We start from the raw sequence: 18,313 nt of genomic DNA on the forward strand, positions 1-18,313 counted from the left end.
GTTATTTCCCAACCTGAAGTCTGGAGAAACAGCGTTTAGATTCCCGTCACGTTGAGAAATACAACATTTCAATGAAAATAGAATTCAGCAGTTAACTGAATACACGTAATATAAATAAAAACAAATAATAAAGAACAATGTGATTTGGAATTATGGGGGAAAGAGGATAAACCGCGTCAACTGCTATGCACGCAATAGACCATTTCACAGTTGTAAACATTGCAAACGTGTCCCAGTTTACTTCCTGTTGCAGAGTTAGTGAATGAAGCTGTCAAGAAGTAAACATGGACCCAAGCTGTCGCCTAGCACTGCATCTCCGTTGAAACGACCCATAAATTGTAATTAAAGCCAACAGTAGAGAGTCAAGCATACAATTCAACATGTATGAAGAAAAAAGTGTCCACACATGAATGAAGTGTCAATGCATGTAGTTCTACTATTCGTCAATATTATGCAGCGCGAGTGTTTATTTCACTGATGTTTTCCTCTAAACAAGCACAAACTGTGCTTTCACACCAAAATACAGTGTTTGAAATATAGAAATGTGAATGCTATTAAAGCTCTCCACTGTACACGGCTGCCTTATCGCCTCAGCCTTCGGTCCAGCGGCAGTCGGCGGTCGGCCTTCCTCCCCACCACCACACCCAGTCAGCATCCTGTCCCTGCCGGCGTCTCGCACACCTCGGGGCCCCTGCTGGGCCTCAGCCACGAGCAGGAAGACACTTCTTACTCTCCTCTCTCCTCCTCCTCAGCAGGGGCTAGACATCTTCACCCCCTCCTCCTCCCTCGTCCGCCCACGCCTCGCTGCTTCAACCGGCCTCCAAGAACGTTTTTGGACTGGGCTTCTTGCAGCCGGCCACACTGACCCCTGCTGGACAAAGGCAGTATCAGAAATCCTCCTGTCAGAGCTTTGCAGGAAGTGGTTGACAGATTCCCACGAGCAGGCGGGGGAGTCGGGGGGCACCAGAGATCCCAGCCTCGGCTGACAGAAGGCACTTCTCTTTTGGTTTTGCGATGGCATCGTCCAGGAAGCAGCTCTCCGTCCCTGTGAGTGTGTGTTGTGAAGGACAGGAAACGGCTCTCGTCCGTGAATGAAATTTACCGTCGCTCTGATTGAACTGCAGGCCGTGAATAGACGACACTGTGGCCCCTTGCGACGCTGTACGACTCGTCTCAGTCGACGCGGCCTCTGCGTTTAATTATTCTATCAGCAGACAGGAGGGAGGCTCTTTGTTTACTCTGTCGTTGCTTTCTGTCCTGTTGGGTTTTTTGCGGGTTTAAAAGATTGTTTCTGGAGACAAAAAGAGTCAGCGGGACAGACTGGGGCCCCACCCCCCCATCTGTTTATGTCTCTCCCAGGCTCCATGAAAACACAGATGCCGACACAAAACACATCCTCTTGCTCCTGCATACTTTTCCCCGAAGAAGGAGACAACCGATATTCGGGATTCCGTCTGTCCCTCCTCGTTCCCATCCCTCCATCCTCAGGGATCTTCCATGAACAAAGGGAAGCGGACCTGTTTCTGCCTGGGATGTCGTCCCCAGGCGAACCCCCCCCCCCCCCCCCCCCCATCATGGCTTTATTCAGCACAAATGAAGGCGTGGTGCGTCAGGGATGGGATGAAAACGAGCACAGTGTGCCAGAGAGACATTGTCAAAGCACGGGGGTTGGGGGGGGGGGGGGGGCGGTACATGAGTTATTGTGCATTCATGTGTAAGCATCTGTAATGACGGTGAACCACTACCGCTATCTGTCCCTTAAGAGAGCCGTGTGTGTGTGTGTGTGAGAGAGAGAGATTGTTAGCGAATCCCATGAAAAGATCAAAACCAATAATGCTTTTGTCTCGATACCTTCCCATTTCCCTCCCCTGTTGCCGTTGAAGATTATAATAATTGTAATTGTAATTATAATAATTGAAGCTATATAATTGTGACCCTAAAAAAGGGTCACAATTATATAGCTCCCTTTTTTCAGTAATTTTCATACATTTCATGAATTCCATACAGGAGGATATAGTGCATTTAATTCATCAATTTCCTGTGTTTCCAGCAGCGGGGCGGTTAATATTTTTAATTCGCGGATAAAGAAAAATCGAGTGGAAATGCCAGAAATACAATTAAATACAATTACATGTGGCCGAGGTGGAAAAGTTGGTGCATCGATGAACGCAAAGGTTGACGAAGTGCAATAGAAACTGACTTTGAGGTTTGACTGAAGATCTTCCTCTGCAGTGGTGTAATGGGACCCCTCACTGCACTGAAGACTTTGTTTGCCTCACCAGCTGTTTGCCTCAATGCAAAGTTTTCTGGAAATTAGTTTGAAATGTACAATAAATTTAGATGGAAACTTGACTAGTGTTTGAAAGAGTCAAATTAAGCTGCAGTGTGTGTGTGTGATTGTGATAATGAAGAAACATGTCAACCAGTACTTTCATACAGGAAGTACCTGATGCATCGTATTAATCTCCTTTTCCTTTTTTTAAAAAAAATCTGTCAAATATCAATATTGTGGATATTAAGATGCGTGCCATTCCACGCATTTCAACATTGAGAAAGTTCCATTTCTCATGCTAATGTACCTCAAACGAATGTGGCCAAATAAACTGAAGCTCTGCTTTTTAAATGGAAATAGAGGGAGCAGGAGGTGTGGTGAACTCAGCGTGGGAATATGAAAGGAGGAAAAAGATGAGAAATGTGAGGTAGACGGGGGAGAGGAAGATGAGTAGCTCGGTGAATGAACAAATGAAAAGACTCTGAGGCGCAGTGAGGGACGGAAGGGTGAGCGAGGAAGAGATGCACAGAGGACTTCAGAGAGAGACACTAATGGCTGTGTGGGTGTCCAGACTGAGAGGTCCTCTCCTCCTCTTCCCCCGTTTGTCACCTTCTACACATTTAGCACACACCCTTTCTCAAAGCAGCTAAACTGCAGTTTGTGTGTCACAAACTGCACCAGCAGCAGTTGAGGCTGAAGCAATATGAAGATGAGGAACTAGTAAAACGGTTCAGCTATATACATATTTTCAGGACGTGGTTAGCCTAGCTTAGCAGGGGGGAGAGCAGCTAGCCTCCAGCTAGCAAAAGTTACATTTTCATTAAAGTTCATTCAGTGTGTCCAATCATTTCATCCCTTTAACATTTTTAATCAATTGACTAGTACAGAGGACAAAGTACAGAGCTGGAGTCTAGCCTAGCTTAGCATTAGAAGCGGGGGGAAACGGCTAGCTTGGCTCTGCCCGAAATGAATAAATACGTCTTCCAACGCCTCTGATCAATTCTCATGTTGTACCCTGTTTATTTAACCGATACATAAAAAGACATGTAAAAACAAGAAGTTATTTTAGAGGGAGCTACATGTTGGAGCTAACATATCTCCGTCGTTAGCTAAGAAACCCTAACAGCACGTCTCTCCTTCTAAAACCACAAACAATCACCTCCACATTACTGTATGAACATGTTTAAAGGTTTAAAGAGACACAACCGGCTGCCTCGTGATGTAGAGTTCATGTTGCTCGGTGCAACCTCCACTGTGGACGGTCACGCCACGTGTTCCCCGTCTGCCTCCAGTCTTTACGCTAAGCTAGGCTAACCCCAGCCATTTCTGTGGGCATGGTTGTATGTATTGCTAGACCATTCGTGTCCGTGTCATACTACCTGTCTTCTAACTTATATTCCTGTTGACTGGTCCTTCTTGATTCCTCTAATCTCGTACAGCGTTAACATGTGTTCATACATTTGTATTACGGGTGGCTGCAGGGCTTTTCTACCGCCACGTGTCGCCCTCTACTTTCCTCCCCACAGACTCACTTTAGCCGATGTGTTTTCCACATGGAGCAGCAGCAGGGAGCAGGTCCAACTTAAGCTGTGATGTGTTCAATGGCACAGAGATCATGCCTGCTCATGCCTAAAGTGTATTACTGTGCTCATATTAATGTGCTTCCACTGTTTCTTCTCACTCTCTCTCTCTTTCAGCGAAGGGGACTGGTGGGATGCTCGCTCGCTCAACACCGGTGGCAGTGGCTACATTCCCAGTAATTACGTGGCTCCAGTGGACTCCATCCAGGCAGAGGAGTAAGTTGTGTGTGTGTGTGTGTGAGAGAGTAGTGTGTGTGTGTGTGTGTGTAAATGCTCCCCAGAGAGCCACAGTACACTGGTCCAGGACTAGTGACTTTCATCTAGAATGTGCTCTGAAGTAGCTGCAGAGTGACTGCCGCACATGTGCAGACTTTACTCCAACATATGATGATGAGGACATAAAAGTATTCTTAATCTCCCTCATAGCTGTAAACTAGTGCTAAAGGCCTATTAGAATAACTGTTGTGCATGTGTTACGGAGAAGCAGGGAGCAGGAACAATGTTCTAACATCTGCACCGAGTTGAGCAGCTGTCTTTTGCACGTTTCTCTCTGGGCTTTCAGGTCACAACCATTAAGTCTCAACAATGTGTGTGTCGGATCAAAATACTCTCGACCTCATTGACTACGAGCCACTGGTACTGTGCAGGATTGAGTTAACATGTTCTCTCCTGCGCTTGCAGCTGGTACTTCGGTAAACTGGGCCGTAAGGACGCGGAGAGGCAGCTGCAGTCCACCGGCAACCCTCGAGGAACCTATCTCATCAGGGAGAGTGAAACCACAAAGGGTAAACCCTCTCAGAGTCACACAGGCCGTTGTGTGTTTATGCCGTGACAGATTCACTACCTCTGTGGAAGAAAACAACACACAGAGCCGTAATGGTTTTTGAGTGGCAGCCGCATTGTTTTAAGTCCTTTGAATAGATTTTTGCTGATTTACACCATCGACTAGTTCGTGATGTTTAGCGACTCCAACCCTGTACTGTGTGTCCCCCCTCAGGTGCTTTCTCCTTGTCCATACGGGACTGGGACAATGTGAAAGGTGACCACGTCAAGCATTATAAGATCCGCAAGCTGGACAGTGGCGGCTACTACATCACCACGAGGGCTCAGTTTGACACGCTGCAGCAGCTGGTCCAGCACTACTCAGGTATAAAACACTGCGCTTTAAATGACTTTTACACTGCTGTCATATCTAGATGGAAATTTAAGGAGGTGTTGATTTTAGGACTTCCAACTTAGCAGTGCTACATAATAAAATACTATGAACGTATTCGCGTTCACTTTACAACGTATTTGTTATTTTTAGGATACATTCTGGTTACTTTAAGGACGTATTCCACTTTATTTATTCTCATTCACTTGAGGACTTATCCTTGTTATTTTCTAGGATGTGTTCTGGTTAGTTAGCATTTGGTTCATTTTTATTCTGGACAGAAGAAGACAAAAACTACAGCAACTACAGACATAAAGGACGAGTAAATATACAGCTGTAAAGATACAGACATCATGTCTGGAAGGTTGAATCTTTATTTGTGATTTAAATAAAGTTATTGCATTGTGCAGCTTACAACCTCCAGCACTGAAATAATATGTTATGCACATTAGCCTGAAAACCACCGAGGCTGCCCCTCAGTGGTCAGGCTGCCATACGGCCCGTGAAGCATTGCGTCGCCCACTTTCCACTAACGAGGGAAACGGACAGATGTTGCCATGGAGAGGTGCGTTGCGATGGAGACGGAGCGCGAACACCGTGGCCCAAATAGCAACGTCAAAGTCTTCTCCTCTGCCCAGTGTCCATTTCCTTGAATTGATCCAGAATGCATTAAGCAGACACTGTTACACTGTAATTGCATCTGGTCTGCCAGCACATTTTTTAACATAGAGGAATCAAAGGTGGCACTTACCACGGGGTGCAAGTAGAAAGAAATGGAAACCTACTACACGTGAAAATTTGTTTTCCATTCGCGTCTTTATTTATTTAGGTAGATTCGCGAAAAGCCACTTATTTAGCGCTCTGCTTGAGCAAAGGGAGACTCGGTTAGCATCACGTCATCCAGATGTGTGCGTTGAGCTTGTGCTGTCAGTAGATGACCCGCTGCATCTGTGCCGCAGACACACATGTTAGATAATCTGATTTACAGGATGAGACGGTGATTATTGTACTTGTTGTCAGTTTTTCCTTCTTTGTTCACTTTGTTCTCGTTTGCCTCTCTTACTCTACGTCTAGGGCGTAACGATGACGCGTTCATGTGTTCCGTTTCACCGCTCTCATCCTCTGCGTCCCTCTCACTGAGAAACGGTTGTTTTTTTTCCCGTCACGCTCTGGTTGGCACATTGACGTATCGACGTTTAAGCCCTAAAATCAACACCATGTTTGTTTTTTTCTGTGTGTTTGTGTCATTGCGCAATAACTGCCCCGTCTACGTCACCATTTATTCATCACCATCCCAGATGACCTACGGAGCCGACGACGCGTCTTTCGCAAAGAACCTTGACTCTTTTCAGGACGTTTGCTTTAATTGCTTTCTGCTTTCCTCTGTTGTCATGTCTTCAAAGAGCTAAAGAGCATATCTGGCAGTATGTACTGTAGCTATTCGTCAGATGCGACTGAAGGGACGAGAAATGCCTTGAGAATCGAGGTTATGTAATATTGGAAAAGAACAAATAGCACATTCATCCTGAATTCATGGGCAATAGAGCAGCCTTGCTTAAGTCAAATAGATGAAAAAGTAGACATGATACAAAATACAAAATGCTCATGGTAAGTCAAATTTAAAGAAGTAACAATTGAGTCAAAAATGTTGACTTATTATCTTATAATAATGACTTACTAAGTCTAGTTTAGGAGATACTAAGTCAAATTTTTGAGATAGCAATTGCACGTCAAAATGTTTACGTTTCATCTTTGCCAACGTTGACTTAGTAAGTCTTGGTCCTGATGAGAACTGGTCCAGGCTATGTCCAGTAAGTCTTTGTCCCCAGGTTGGATCAGTGGCTGTTGGTAAACTACCTCTCGGCGACGCCAAAGTTAGAACGGAAAGGAAACCAAAATGGACCGTCAGACCAAATCTGGTTTAGAAAGTTGAATAACCGCATCCTCGCTGACAGATTCTTTAAAATAAAAATAACATTTCATCGGGGGGGTAATGGATGGAATTTATTGACTCGGATCATTTGAAGCTTCCATGTATTTCTAGGAAAGCCTGTTGTGATGCGTGGTGTGTGGCTGCACACGCTGTTATGGCAGCCAGCAGGGCGAACATCGAGCTGTATTGACGTCTTGAGTGGAGCCGCTGAGGCAGCAGGCGGGCGGCCCAGATGGGCTTTGATGGTCAAGTTGCAGGGGGGGGAGACGCGGGCCTTTATCTCGTATTTACTGCCTCGTGCAAACAGCCTGGGGCCTTATCGCTGGCAGCGGGGAGGAGGGGGGGGGGGGGGTCTCACTAGATGGAGATACCAACGGAAACTCTGCCTTTAATCCACTGGCCTAATCAATCACGGGCAAACACGAGAGCTTCCTTTCAGAGTAAAAGTTGTTTGATTTCGTGACACAGAGAACACGGTGTCATCGGCTAAAGGGACAACCATCGCGGCCGCGGAGGGGTCGAAATGGGAGCAGCTGGAGCGCCACTCGGTTGCCTAAACAAGCGCGGTGCTTAATGCTTCTCGTGGAGCATGACGTCCCCGTATTTAACCACAACTGGGTGGCGTACATTTCCCAGATGGGTGACCGACGTGCCGGAGCTATCTCTCTGCGCAAAGTACCGTCATTATCGTAAAGTGTATGCGAGTCATAGATGCCATTCGCCAAAGTGAGCCATATCACGGAGCCTTGCTTTTCCTATGACTTGCTGCTTTAGCAGTAGTATGAGTTACTGGTGAGGAAGCTTACACATCTGGCACTGAATTCCTCTTCTTTTTAAATTAAACAACTAAGTACCGGATCCTAAACTTCCCATAATGCAACACAATAGTGCTTCCCTGTCTGATAAATACCCCCGTTTTTTAACGCAGGCTTTCCTTTAGAGATTTGTAGATTCCAAGCCAAAAAAACAAAACATGACATCATTGAAATAACCCAGATGACATCACTAATGATCATGGAGACCAGATTAGACTGATCTCTCCTGGATGGCCTGACCTGAAAGCAGCCTGGTTTCCAGTTGGCTCTTCGTCCTCCTTGTGTCTAGTTTCTTGTGTTGCTTTGAGGATTTTCCCGCTCTCCTGCTGGACGCTCTGCTAACGCTCTCCACGTCTCTGTCTATGCTTTTATTTGTGCATCGCCGTGCGGGGCGCGTGCAGACCGAGCCGCCGGGCTCTGCTGTCGCTTGGTGGTTCCCTGCCACAAAGGGATGCCACGCCTCGCCGACCTGTCCGTTAAAACCAAAGACGTGTGGGAGATCCCGCGGGAGTCGCTGCAGCTCATCAAGCGTCTCGGGAACGGGCAGTTTGGGGAGGTCTGGATGGGTACGGATCCAGTCGCCTCCGGAAGAGGAGGGCCGCATGGAAGGGGCCGAGCCTGAGCCAGCAGAGACACCAGACTGACTCCAAAACGCCAAGCGAATAATCTGGCCCCGGGAAGGGAGGGGATGAAATGAGAAAATGGGGCAGGAAATTACGATAATTCTCAGTTTGGGGCTTTTGCCAGGGAAATGCTTTTGGGTTTTCTGACCCCTCCCTTCCAAAATCATCTGTAAGAAAGATCCAATGTGTCAGGAGACTCTGCTCTCACGGTCTGGAGATGGCTCCCTTCCATGTCCCTCAATGCATGTTCCTCTCCCCAGTAGTTAACCCTGTGTGCCTTGCCTTCCCTCCCCATGTAGAGAGTGCGGATGGTTTGTGCTTTAATTTAACGGGCGTGTGTGTGAACTACATCCCTGACACTGTGGGCTTGAATCATGATGCCTGGGAGATCAACAGAGACACACTTGAGTTGGAAGTAAAGCTGGGGACGGGATGTTTTGCTGATGTGTTTTACGGTAAGGAAACTCCCACCCCGCCCCCCCAAAAAGTACCCTTTTTTTAAATGTTCACCTTGGGCCACTCTGGAAATACATGTAAAGATTTGTATTTATCCTTTTACGTGCATTCTAAGATGCGCCAAGAAATAATTTGAAAATTCGTTAGCTAATTGTAGATGAAAGCAACTGCTATCTTATCCCTTTCCAGCATTCCTGCAGGATTTGTTTTGCAAAACAAAATCCATAAAATAACGTTTAGAAAATCTGTTCTTAATTATAAATACAAATTTCGACTTTGTTGTTATTTCCAGTAATTAAATGAGTGCAGTATGGAACTCCAAAATGGTCGATTTTCACAAAGTTCTCTCTTAGAGGAACATGTTATCAATGGAAACACGAAGTAACCACAGCAATTAGCCGGCTAGCTGCTGTCGTTAACATTTGCTCTAAACTTTGATGCCGTGTCAAACTTTTAGCTAGCTAGGTAGCATGTGCAGCCTAGTCGAGCTAAAAGACTATAAACTGAGTTTATTTACAGCATCAGCCGGTTTGTTGTAACATAGCTAAGTAGCTAGTTAGCTGCAGCACTTGGAAACAGCTTATACCTACCCGCTCATTTACATATAAATATATAAATATATATATATATATATAAATATATATATATATATATATATATATATATATATATATATATATATATATATATATATATATATATATATATATATTATATGTTTAACTCAATTATTTCATATAATTTCCTAATGTTTAATTTTGGCTATTTTGGGCTTCCATACTGCAGAACACGAAGGTGCGCATTCTTATCATATTCCAGCTGGACAGATACTGAGCATCGGGCTTCTCCCAGATGACTCCCAGCCTCTGGGATCCTATTACCAGCAGGTGACCGTCACCGGCTCAGTCCAGACTCTCAAAATGTCGACACAGCTGCACCACTAAAGAAGCCCACGACCCCCAAACACATGTACAGTACACCACATGTTAGATGACGGGCTCTGCGCTCCCTTTGGGTCACTACTAATATTCCTTCACCCATTACTGTCACAGAATGAGATGAACGGAGTACCAGTTTATTTATTTTATTACAGTGATCCGTGTATCTTATTATGCTCGCTCTGACACAGAGGCGGAGCACATTGGTGGCATTGCCATGCTGTGTTGCAGTAACATGGCATGCAACCAGCGAGGAGCTTACAGGCTTGCCTTTTGTTAATCATCCTACAAAGGATTATCTGCTCCCGTGTTGGCGTATTGTGGCTCTCAAAGCCCCGCTGGATCCCTCTCCCGGCTTTTAAAAGCCATTTCGAATCCAGGTCCAGTCTAAATCTCGTACCCATTTAATTATCCTCCAGCACAACCTCCGTGCATGAGAATTACAGACGAGCTGGTTGTCATACGGTCTCCTGATCTCATTCTGTGCTGCATGTTTACCACATTGTCATTTCCAAGCAAGACTCGACCCCTCGGCCACCGATCCTCCCTTCAGGTTAGACGGCAGGGTTGGCATGTCTGACTTTGACGTGATGTGATTTGAATATGAATCGATGTTGCCCCTGTGCTGACGCCAGCTTGTGTGCGCATGTGCCAGGAACGTGGAACGGCACCACCAAGGTGGCGGTGAAGACTCTGAAGCCGGGCACCATGTCGCCCGAATCCTTCCTGGAGGAGGCGCAGATCATGAAGAAACTCCGCCACGACAAGCTGGTGCAGCTCTACGCCGTGGTGTCCGAGGAGCCCATTTACATCGTCACAGAGTACATGGGCCAAGGTAGATGAACACGAACATAAGCGTGTATACACACACAACACAAATCCAGTTCTTTGTTAGAGCATTCAGTCCCAATAACAGAACCGTGGCAAATCATATTGAACTGTAAAATTAAAATAAGGCCCCACTAGCAGCCCTGTGAGGTTGCACCTAATCTTACAAAAGAGTCTCGAGCTGAGACCTGAACCTATACCTGCACCTTTAAGACCCCAACTCGATTGGTCCCAACTGGTACAGCTAAATTTGAGACCTGAATCTGACTTGGGACCTGAAGCTATGCTTTTGCTATATGTATATAGCTCTTCAGGATAATGCAACACTGTGGATACAATCTGTCTCTTCCTATATTTGCCTACGGGCGTTATGCATCCACTGACAGTACATGACACACATAGATACAGGCAGAGAGGAAGAGGTAAAAAAGAAAAGGTAAAGCTCATGAAATGTTGAAAATGGAAAGGGTTCATCCTCTTGGGAGCATGAATACACTTAGTAAATTCAGCAATTACAATCTACACAATAGATGTTAATGTTTGTGTCAGTGGAAATATTTACCTGATGTTGAAACAAGAACAATAGTTGGGGGTCTCCGAAAACATTTGAAATCATCCTCTGAAGACCATGAATGTGCTCATTAATGTGGTGTTTGTAGATGGACCGACCTATCAATGGACAGCACTACTGCTTGTGGAGCATAAAAATGAATAGGATTTGTCTCAACTCCTTGAATTGTTTGACCTGATTTGCTACAAAAGCCAAAATAAATGATACAATCGGCCAGTAAAATGTACAAAATGGTTTAAATATAAAGCACCATTATATATATATATATGTACTGGATTTTGTTCTTGTATGTATTTAAGCATATTGCACTTTCTTTATTAAGACCAGAGTGTTTTTGTTTCACTCCAGGCAGAATGATGTGTCTGGTAAACTTTGTTTCAAAGAGTCTGAAGATGATTAAGGCCTTAGAAACAATCCTCCAAAATAAAAAACACTGCAATTTAGAAAGCCCACAAGAAAGAGCTGCGGACGCACATTAAAAACCAGAGAACACAAGAATGGAAACTTTGATGTGCATCGCTGTGTCCGTCGCATGCAGAGGCTCTCACATCTGGGTCAGCCCGCTGAGTTGGAGAAGGGAATGTGTTGTTCAAAAAGCAGACCCAGTGTGAAATTTGATGAATGTCAAAGTATTTGCGGTGATCCCCCAATTCTGTATTTACCCTCGAACTTTAACTTATTGCTGTTGATGGTATGAAGTGGAAGTGAACGGACAAATTACAAGCCTCACGTCTCCAAAACATTTAGAGGGTCGGGGGCACATGGGGCGCCACTGATTGGCTGCTGGATCTAAGACGTACAGTTTGTCTCTTCAGTGTCTGTGTGTGGACTGACATCAGACGTGTGTTTACGTCTGCTGTAGGAAGCCTGCTGGAATTCTTAAAGGACGGAGAAGGACGAGGGTTGAAGCTGCCTAACCTGGTGGACATAGCAGCGCAGGTAAACCTTGATCAAAGAACAACAAAACTGGTTTCAATAACCAGAATAGTATATTTGTTTCTCATCACTTGTTTACTGAAAACAAGAGAGAGAAAAATGTAGAACCTTTGGAAACATGCCTCAGCTCAGAAGACCAGGCCTTTATTTGAAACAGGCTTCTTTTAGAGACCAGCCGTGTATGTTATTACATTCAGTTAGATGCCTCCCTGTTTTATTATGAATTTGCTGTGAAGGCAAACTCAACACTTCCTTGATAAATTAAGACTGAGTAGGGCTGCAACAAACGATTATCTTCATTATCTTCATTTGCCGTTTATTTTCTCTATCGTGTGATTTGTCCGTGATGTTAAAAAAAACATTGAAAATGTCCCTTAGAATTTCCTAAAACCCAAGTAGACATATCCATAATTCTTGTGCAATTCTAACTGTCCAAAGCCAAAATGTTCAAGATATTTCATATGAGATAATATATGGCAAGTCAAAATGTCAAATCCTCCCAAAATAATCAAATAATCAAAAGAATCAAACTAATTGATTAGTCTGATATTTGTGTCAGATCTACCCACAGCAAAAAAAACTGAAATTAGAATTTGGTGCATTTTAATGAACTGGTTTGGAGATATTGAACTAAATGTTTGCGACTTCAGAAATCATTTGGCAAAAGCGTTTCAATGTCCAATTTAGTGCCTCGACTCTTTTTTTTTTGACAAAAGGCAAAAACCACAAAATGACTATAAAACGTAATTGCGCAATTGAAGTGTTAATGAAATGTAGCTGTTTTCATGCAGCTGTTTTAACATGCATAAAAATACATGAAAGGAGATCACAGCCTTCCAGCAGCTCAGTGGACGTTATACTGAACTCGTCTGGTAGGCTTTTCATTTTAAACACACAGTTCTACTTTACGTGATATATTCAGTCCGTACCAGAGCATCCTATTTTGACCAACATTTCCGGCAGGTTATAAATCTACTGTAATATGAATTAAACTTCCTTGAAACCACAGAGAGGTATTTATTAGGCCTGCATGTTGAATGGAAAAGATCTGTATGAGCTACAACTACCATCAACTATTTCTAAAGCCCAAGGGCAGACAGGAGGTTTCTATTCCTCAACCTGTTTTAGCTCAACAATCACTTGCCTACAGATCTTTTTTTGGATTGACATGTTTTCTCTCCCAACCAACATGTATCCATATTTTCTTAATGCACTTAAAAGTCACACACAAAGTAGTGCTTTTCTCGCCGCGTGAGGCAAAAGCACACTCGCAGCCTTCAGCAAGAAACGGTCCCAGGCTGGCGTCCTCAGCTCTATGTGCTCCATCCAGGTGGCGGCGGGCATGGCCTACATCGAGAGGATGAACTACATCCACAGAGACCTGCGCTCCGCCAACATCCTGGTGGGGGAGAACCAGGTGTGCAAGATCGCCGACTTCGGCCTGGCCAGGCTCATCGAGGACAACGAATACACGGCTCGGCAAGGTGAATGATGATGCATGATGTCCAGTCACTGAGTTCTGTTTCTTGGCTGCATCATTTTAACAATCTAGCGTACTATTGTTCCGTTTCTCCAAAGTTACCGACCCCACCTTCAGCGTTAATCATCACCCAGTACACCGTGAATGCTGGTGAGCTTGAGGTCATAACAGCCGTTCCTGATGATGCAGTTTGTCTGCGCTCATAAAAACGCTGCCGTCATTTTTGAGGATTTTTCTTCTCCCTTCGACATATGAAATCATTTTGCCGCGCACATGTTTTCTTTGAAAAGTCAAACCTTTTTTTATAGCTGGCAGATGCTGAAAGTTGTCATTCAGCCCAACACGACCCAACGTGACAGCAGTGTTCTTAATTAACGTCGCATCGCTTTTCCATCGAGCAGCTTGAAAGTTTAGACGATCGCATGTATATCTGTGACCCAGCAGTGGGTCAGATAGAACTGAAGAAGTAATAATACCCACAATACACCAGAATGTATTGTTGATGCTCACATGTGACAACTGTTTCATGTTTATGTCAACAAGTTCAGATGAAAGGTAAAACCTCAGGAGATTAAGACCAAGTCAAGCTGCTGAAAAAACGACATACGGACATGACCTCGATCATTTTTGCTGTCAGAGTGGCTCTCCTCAAATTCGCGGATCATTTGGTTTGTTTATGTTGTGAAACTTCATTGAAATATAAAGGGAGAGTCTCATAAATCACGTGACTTCACTCCCTCTTCACCGATGCTTCTCTCGTCTCTGCTCTCCTGCAGGAGCAAAGTTCCCCATCAAGTGGACGGCCCCGGAGGCTGCGCTGTACGGGAAGTTCACCATCAAGTCTGACGTGTGGTCGTTCGGCATCTTGCTGACGGAGCTGGTCACCAAGGGTCGGGTGCCTTACCCAGGTGAGTGGAGGAGGGGTGGGGGGGGGGGGTTAAACAGAGCAGAGGCTCCGTCGTGGCTTTCGCCTTGAGACCACTTGGGACGCGTCGATAAAGCGGCCTGATAAGAACAAGCCTCTCCTGCATGTAGCCGGGAGTCGTTACCAAAACAAACACTGCCCCCCCCCCCCCCCCCCCCCCCATAGCAACAGGCCCCTCATGCTGTTTATCGAAGTAAAAGGTTCTTGTAATGCTTGAGTAACCTTCCTCTCTCTGCCAGAATGTGAGGCAACTCTTAATTACCGCTGCTCGCCTGTGGGACAACTGACTTTCAGACAGAAACAGAAACGGGGGAGGGGGGGGGGGCGAGTGTACTCGGAGTGCAGCTCCACACAGGGAGGGAAACACATGTTTGTCCAGATGTGGGCTGGTGGGCCGAGGAAGGTCAGCACGCAATGAGCTGGAGGGAGCAGCAGCGTGCTAACAGATGTGTTAGCACGCTGCTGCTCCCTCCCCGGTGGAGACCCCCATCCACTGACCATTGATGAGTACGATCAAACAGCCCCACTTAAAAAAACAACAAACTAACCCTTAAGGAAAATATTAGCACCAAAGGTCACCGAGGCCCAGATGAAAGCAGCCGGGTCTCCGCGGAGCTCTCGCGTCGATCTGTTTTAAGGGGTCAGCACCTCCATCACCCCGTGCGTGTGTGTGTTCACCTCCAGGCATGAACAACCGCGAGGTGCTGGAGCAGGTGGAGCGGGGCTACAGGATGCCGTGCCCCCAGGACTGCCCCATCTCGCTGCACGAGCTGATGCTGCAGTGCTGGAAGAAGGACGCCGAGGAGCGGCCCACCTTCGAGTACCTGCAAGCCTTCCTGGAGGACTACTTCACGGCCACCGAGCCTCAGTACCAGCCCGGGGACAACCTCTAGACCCCCCGCTGGGCTGGGGGCAGGACTGGCCGAATCGGCGCTGTTACAAAACTCTGGAGCCTTCCCAGCCGGGCCTTTTTTTAATTTTAAGGATCTGTACAGCCTCCTCAAGCTCCAAAACCCTTAAAACACAACCTTGAGGAGGTGGTGTATGACAGACGGAGTCAACCGGGATCGTGATAATGCAATGTATTCAGTGTAAATAAGAACGGCTCGTTTCAGTTTGTTTGCTTTAAGATTTTTATTTTCTCCTGCACAAAAATAATAATGATAAAAATGATGAAGGCAAACAAAGAGAACCATTTCAGAAGCAGACACAGTTAACCTGTACGTGTATTATACCGTAGCTCCTGTATTATTTTCTAGAGATCGGATCGGAAGCCTCATATATATTTTTTTCTAATTTTCCATAATGTTTAAAAAAAAAAAAAAAAAAAAAAGATCTACCCCAGAATATTGCTTTATTCTTGACTTTTCGGTAAGTAGTATTCCTGCAACTTGAGACGAGCATGACGCAGTCCTCATCAGCCCCCCCCCCCCCCACACACACACACAGAGCTCTCTCTGAGTCGTCAGGCTGCTGCTCTATGGCTCACGGCTCTTTTTACAAATGATATGTGTCACGTGTTTTTGTAAATTACAGCCGAGCGTGTAAGGATTTTGAACATATCCCTCCCTCGCTTATAGTTTTGAGAAAAAGTGTTTTTTGTTGAACTGGAAGAGAGAAAGTTAATTTAAGAAGAGAGTATGTATGTCTTATTTGAGCGGTCGGTCCGTCGCGCGCCAACCTGCAGCTGATCCTGGACCAGCTCACTTCCTTCTTCTTTTTATCTTTTACTGACAAGGTTGTCGTCCATCAGTATTTGAGTCTTTTGTTTTTTACAGAGTATGTTTTTATTTAACCTCTTTAAGTGATCCCTTAAGAAGTCACAACTGTACGTTCAGCAGAAGCTTCGGGGCCAATTCATGTTCTGGGTTAGATGTGGAGGATTATTAAGGGTTGAATTTCACAAAGAAACCAGCTGAATTTGAAAAACTAGTGGAATGCGGCCCTGATCTGGTCTTAATGCAGACGGTTTCGTGGCCAATGGAAACATGTTTGTAGTCGTACAGCTAATTGTTTTTAAGTGTCGCTAACTTCCCTTCCTTATTGCTTTTCATTTGCATTTTTTAACATAAGTTGTTTCGTTAATTCAGTGACTTGGCGTTTGGAATTCAGAAAAGAACAATAAACATTTTACACTCTTTCCAAGACACTTCCTTTTCCGTGTGTGTGTGTGTGTGTGTGTGCTGTGAAATCTAGCATGCTATCTGAAGCGAGTTAAGATTTTATAAAGGGGAATTCCAGCTCTATTTAGTAATGCACTTCCTGTCTCACAATCAAATCACAGGTCTTTACTTTAGTACAAACGGTGATTAGTGTATCAAAGTACATTTGTAGTCCATATATTTTGCATCCTAAATATGACATTAATAATGCCGGACTCCCCTTAGTTCATACTGTACGTTAGTGGCGCATATTCCCTGATGAGTTGGCACTTTCAAAAACATACCAAGTCTGACTGACATGCAGTGAGCCTGGGACTTTTTGGGGTCCTTAGGGGTTCAGGGGCACATCGCCAACACTGTTCTCCATGCAGGACAGTATTGTGCAGCATCATTGTTTCCCAACAGCTGGAAGATTTGCATTTGTCAATTAAAACACCTTTTTTTTTTTATGGACCATTTGTCTCTTTTTGTAACACAAACCTTTCAGCGTTTTTTTATTTGAATTCCTTTTAGAAATCTTTCTTTCATTCATGTAACTTTGAATTTAGTTGCAGCTATCCAGTGGAATAATACACTCAGACCTGTGTCCTTAGGAGAGGATCGGTTCTCGGATCAATAAGGTGACGGCTTGCTGGCTGGAAGCACCGTAAAACTGATGAGTTTGACCTGTGCAACACAAATGACTGCTTTAACTTTACAGGAGTATAGAACATCCAGAACAGATCAAACGGCGTGTGTTGATTTTGTTTCGTTTTGTGCTATTTCGTAGTTTATTTCGTTTGCATCATTGAGTATCTGAACACCAGCTGTCGGTCAGGCGGTGTGACTCCCTCCTCCTGAAGCTTTATAGCGGCAGCAGCTGGAGCCGTCTCACCCACCCCTCATATCCGTGATGGTCTTGTCCTTGAGGAGACATAACTCAGCTGGTATGACCCTCTGTGGATGAAGTCCCTTCTGTGTGACAACTTCAGAGCAAATATAGAACACAGCACGGAGGATCTACAGACACCAGGTATGTCTCATTTTATACTTCTGACCTATCAGTCCAGATTTCACTTCTTTTTTTTTTTTAGCTTTCCTTCATTTCAGAAAAGGTTATTAATGTTAAGTACACCTTAATAAAACAAGCATTAGACAGAGAGCTATAGGGATCTGTGTGTGATCAACGGTGGATTAGTGTCGTTTTTCAGGTAGTTAGATTGAAAAAAGAAAAAAACACTTTGTACAGAACCCTCCACTGCTTCCTTCTCTCCAGCGAGCCGAATCAAGTTCTTTTTACTAGTTGAACCACAACAAAAAATGAGGTGTGCAAACAAATGAGCTAAAGAGGTGTGTGTATAATGGCATCTGATTTACTACCAAAAGTAAAGCTTAGTAAGCTTGGATCCATATCCAAAGCTGAATTAATACATGTCGTTAATGTGTCTTAGTCGGTTTCTTTTTCTCCCCGACTTCACATTGTACATTTGAGTCATTTCTGTGATGATTGCAATCATAAAACTGACATTTAAAATCATTCCACTTTCACCTAAATATGTTGCAAGTAGTTCAAAGTAATAAAAGCTCTAAAACGCTGGTGCTTTAAAGCGTAAATAATCTCTAATCTCAGCAGTGTTTGTCTACTGTGACTCCTCTTCTCCT

At 44.7% G+C, this 18,313-nt stretch overlaps 1 protein-coding gene across 1 annotated transcript in view; it reads left to right on the forward strand.

Moving 5' to 3' along the window:
• fynb (FYN proto-oncogene, Src family tyrosine kinase b) overlaps positions 1-16,650 on the forward strand; it is a 50,419-nt gene extending 33,769 nt beyond the window's left edge. The window contains exons 5-14 of the mRNA XM_076084424.1: positions 3,970-4,068; positions 4,534-4,637; positions 4,850-4,999; positions 8,155-8,319; positions 8,676-8,831; positions 10,426-10,605; positions 12,032-12,108; positions 13,436-13,589; positions 14,362-14,493; positions 15,195-16,650. Coding sequence (XP_075940539.1) covers positions 3,970-4,068; positions 4,534-4,637; positions 4,850-4,999; positions 8,155-8,319; positions 8,676-8,831; positions 10,426-10,605; positions 12,032-12,108; positions 13,436-13,589; positions 14,362-14,493; positions 15,195-15,403 — 1,426 coding nt within the window. The 3' untranslated portion in view covers positions 15,404-16,650. The remainder of the gene's footprint in view (positions 1-3,969; positions 4,069-4,533; positions 4,638-4,849; positions 5,000-8,154; positions 8,320-8,675; positions 8,832-10,425; positions 10,606-12,031; positions 12,109-13,435; positions 13,590-14,361; positions 14,494-15,194) is intronic.
• The last annotated feature ends 1,663 nt before the right edge of the window (positions 16,651-18,313 follow it).

Source organism: Anarhichas minor, unplaced genomic scaffold (assembly GCF_050575085.1).
Source record: "Anarhichas minor isolate MPS153535 unplaced genomic scaffold, ASM5057508v1 ptg000136l, whole genome shotgun sequence".
NCBI lineage: Eukaryota > Metazoa > Chordata > Actinopteri > Perciformes > Anarhichadidae > Anarhichas > Anarhichas minor.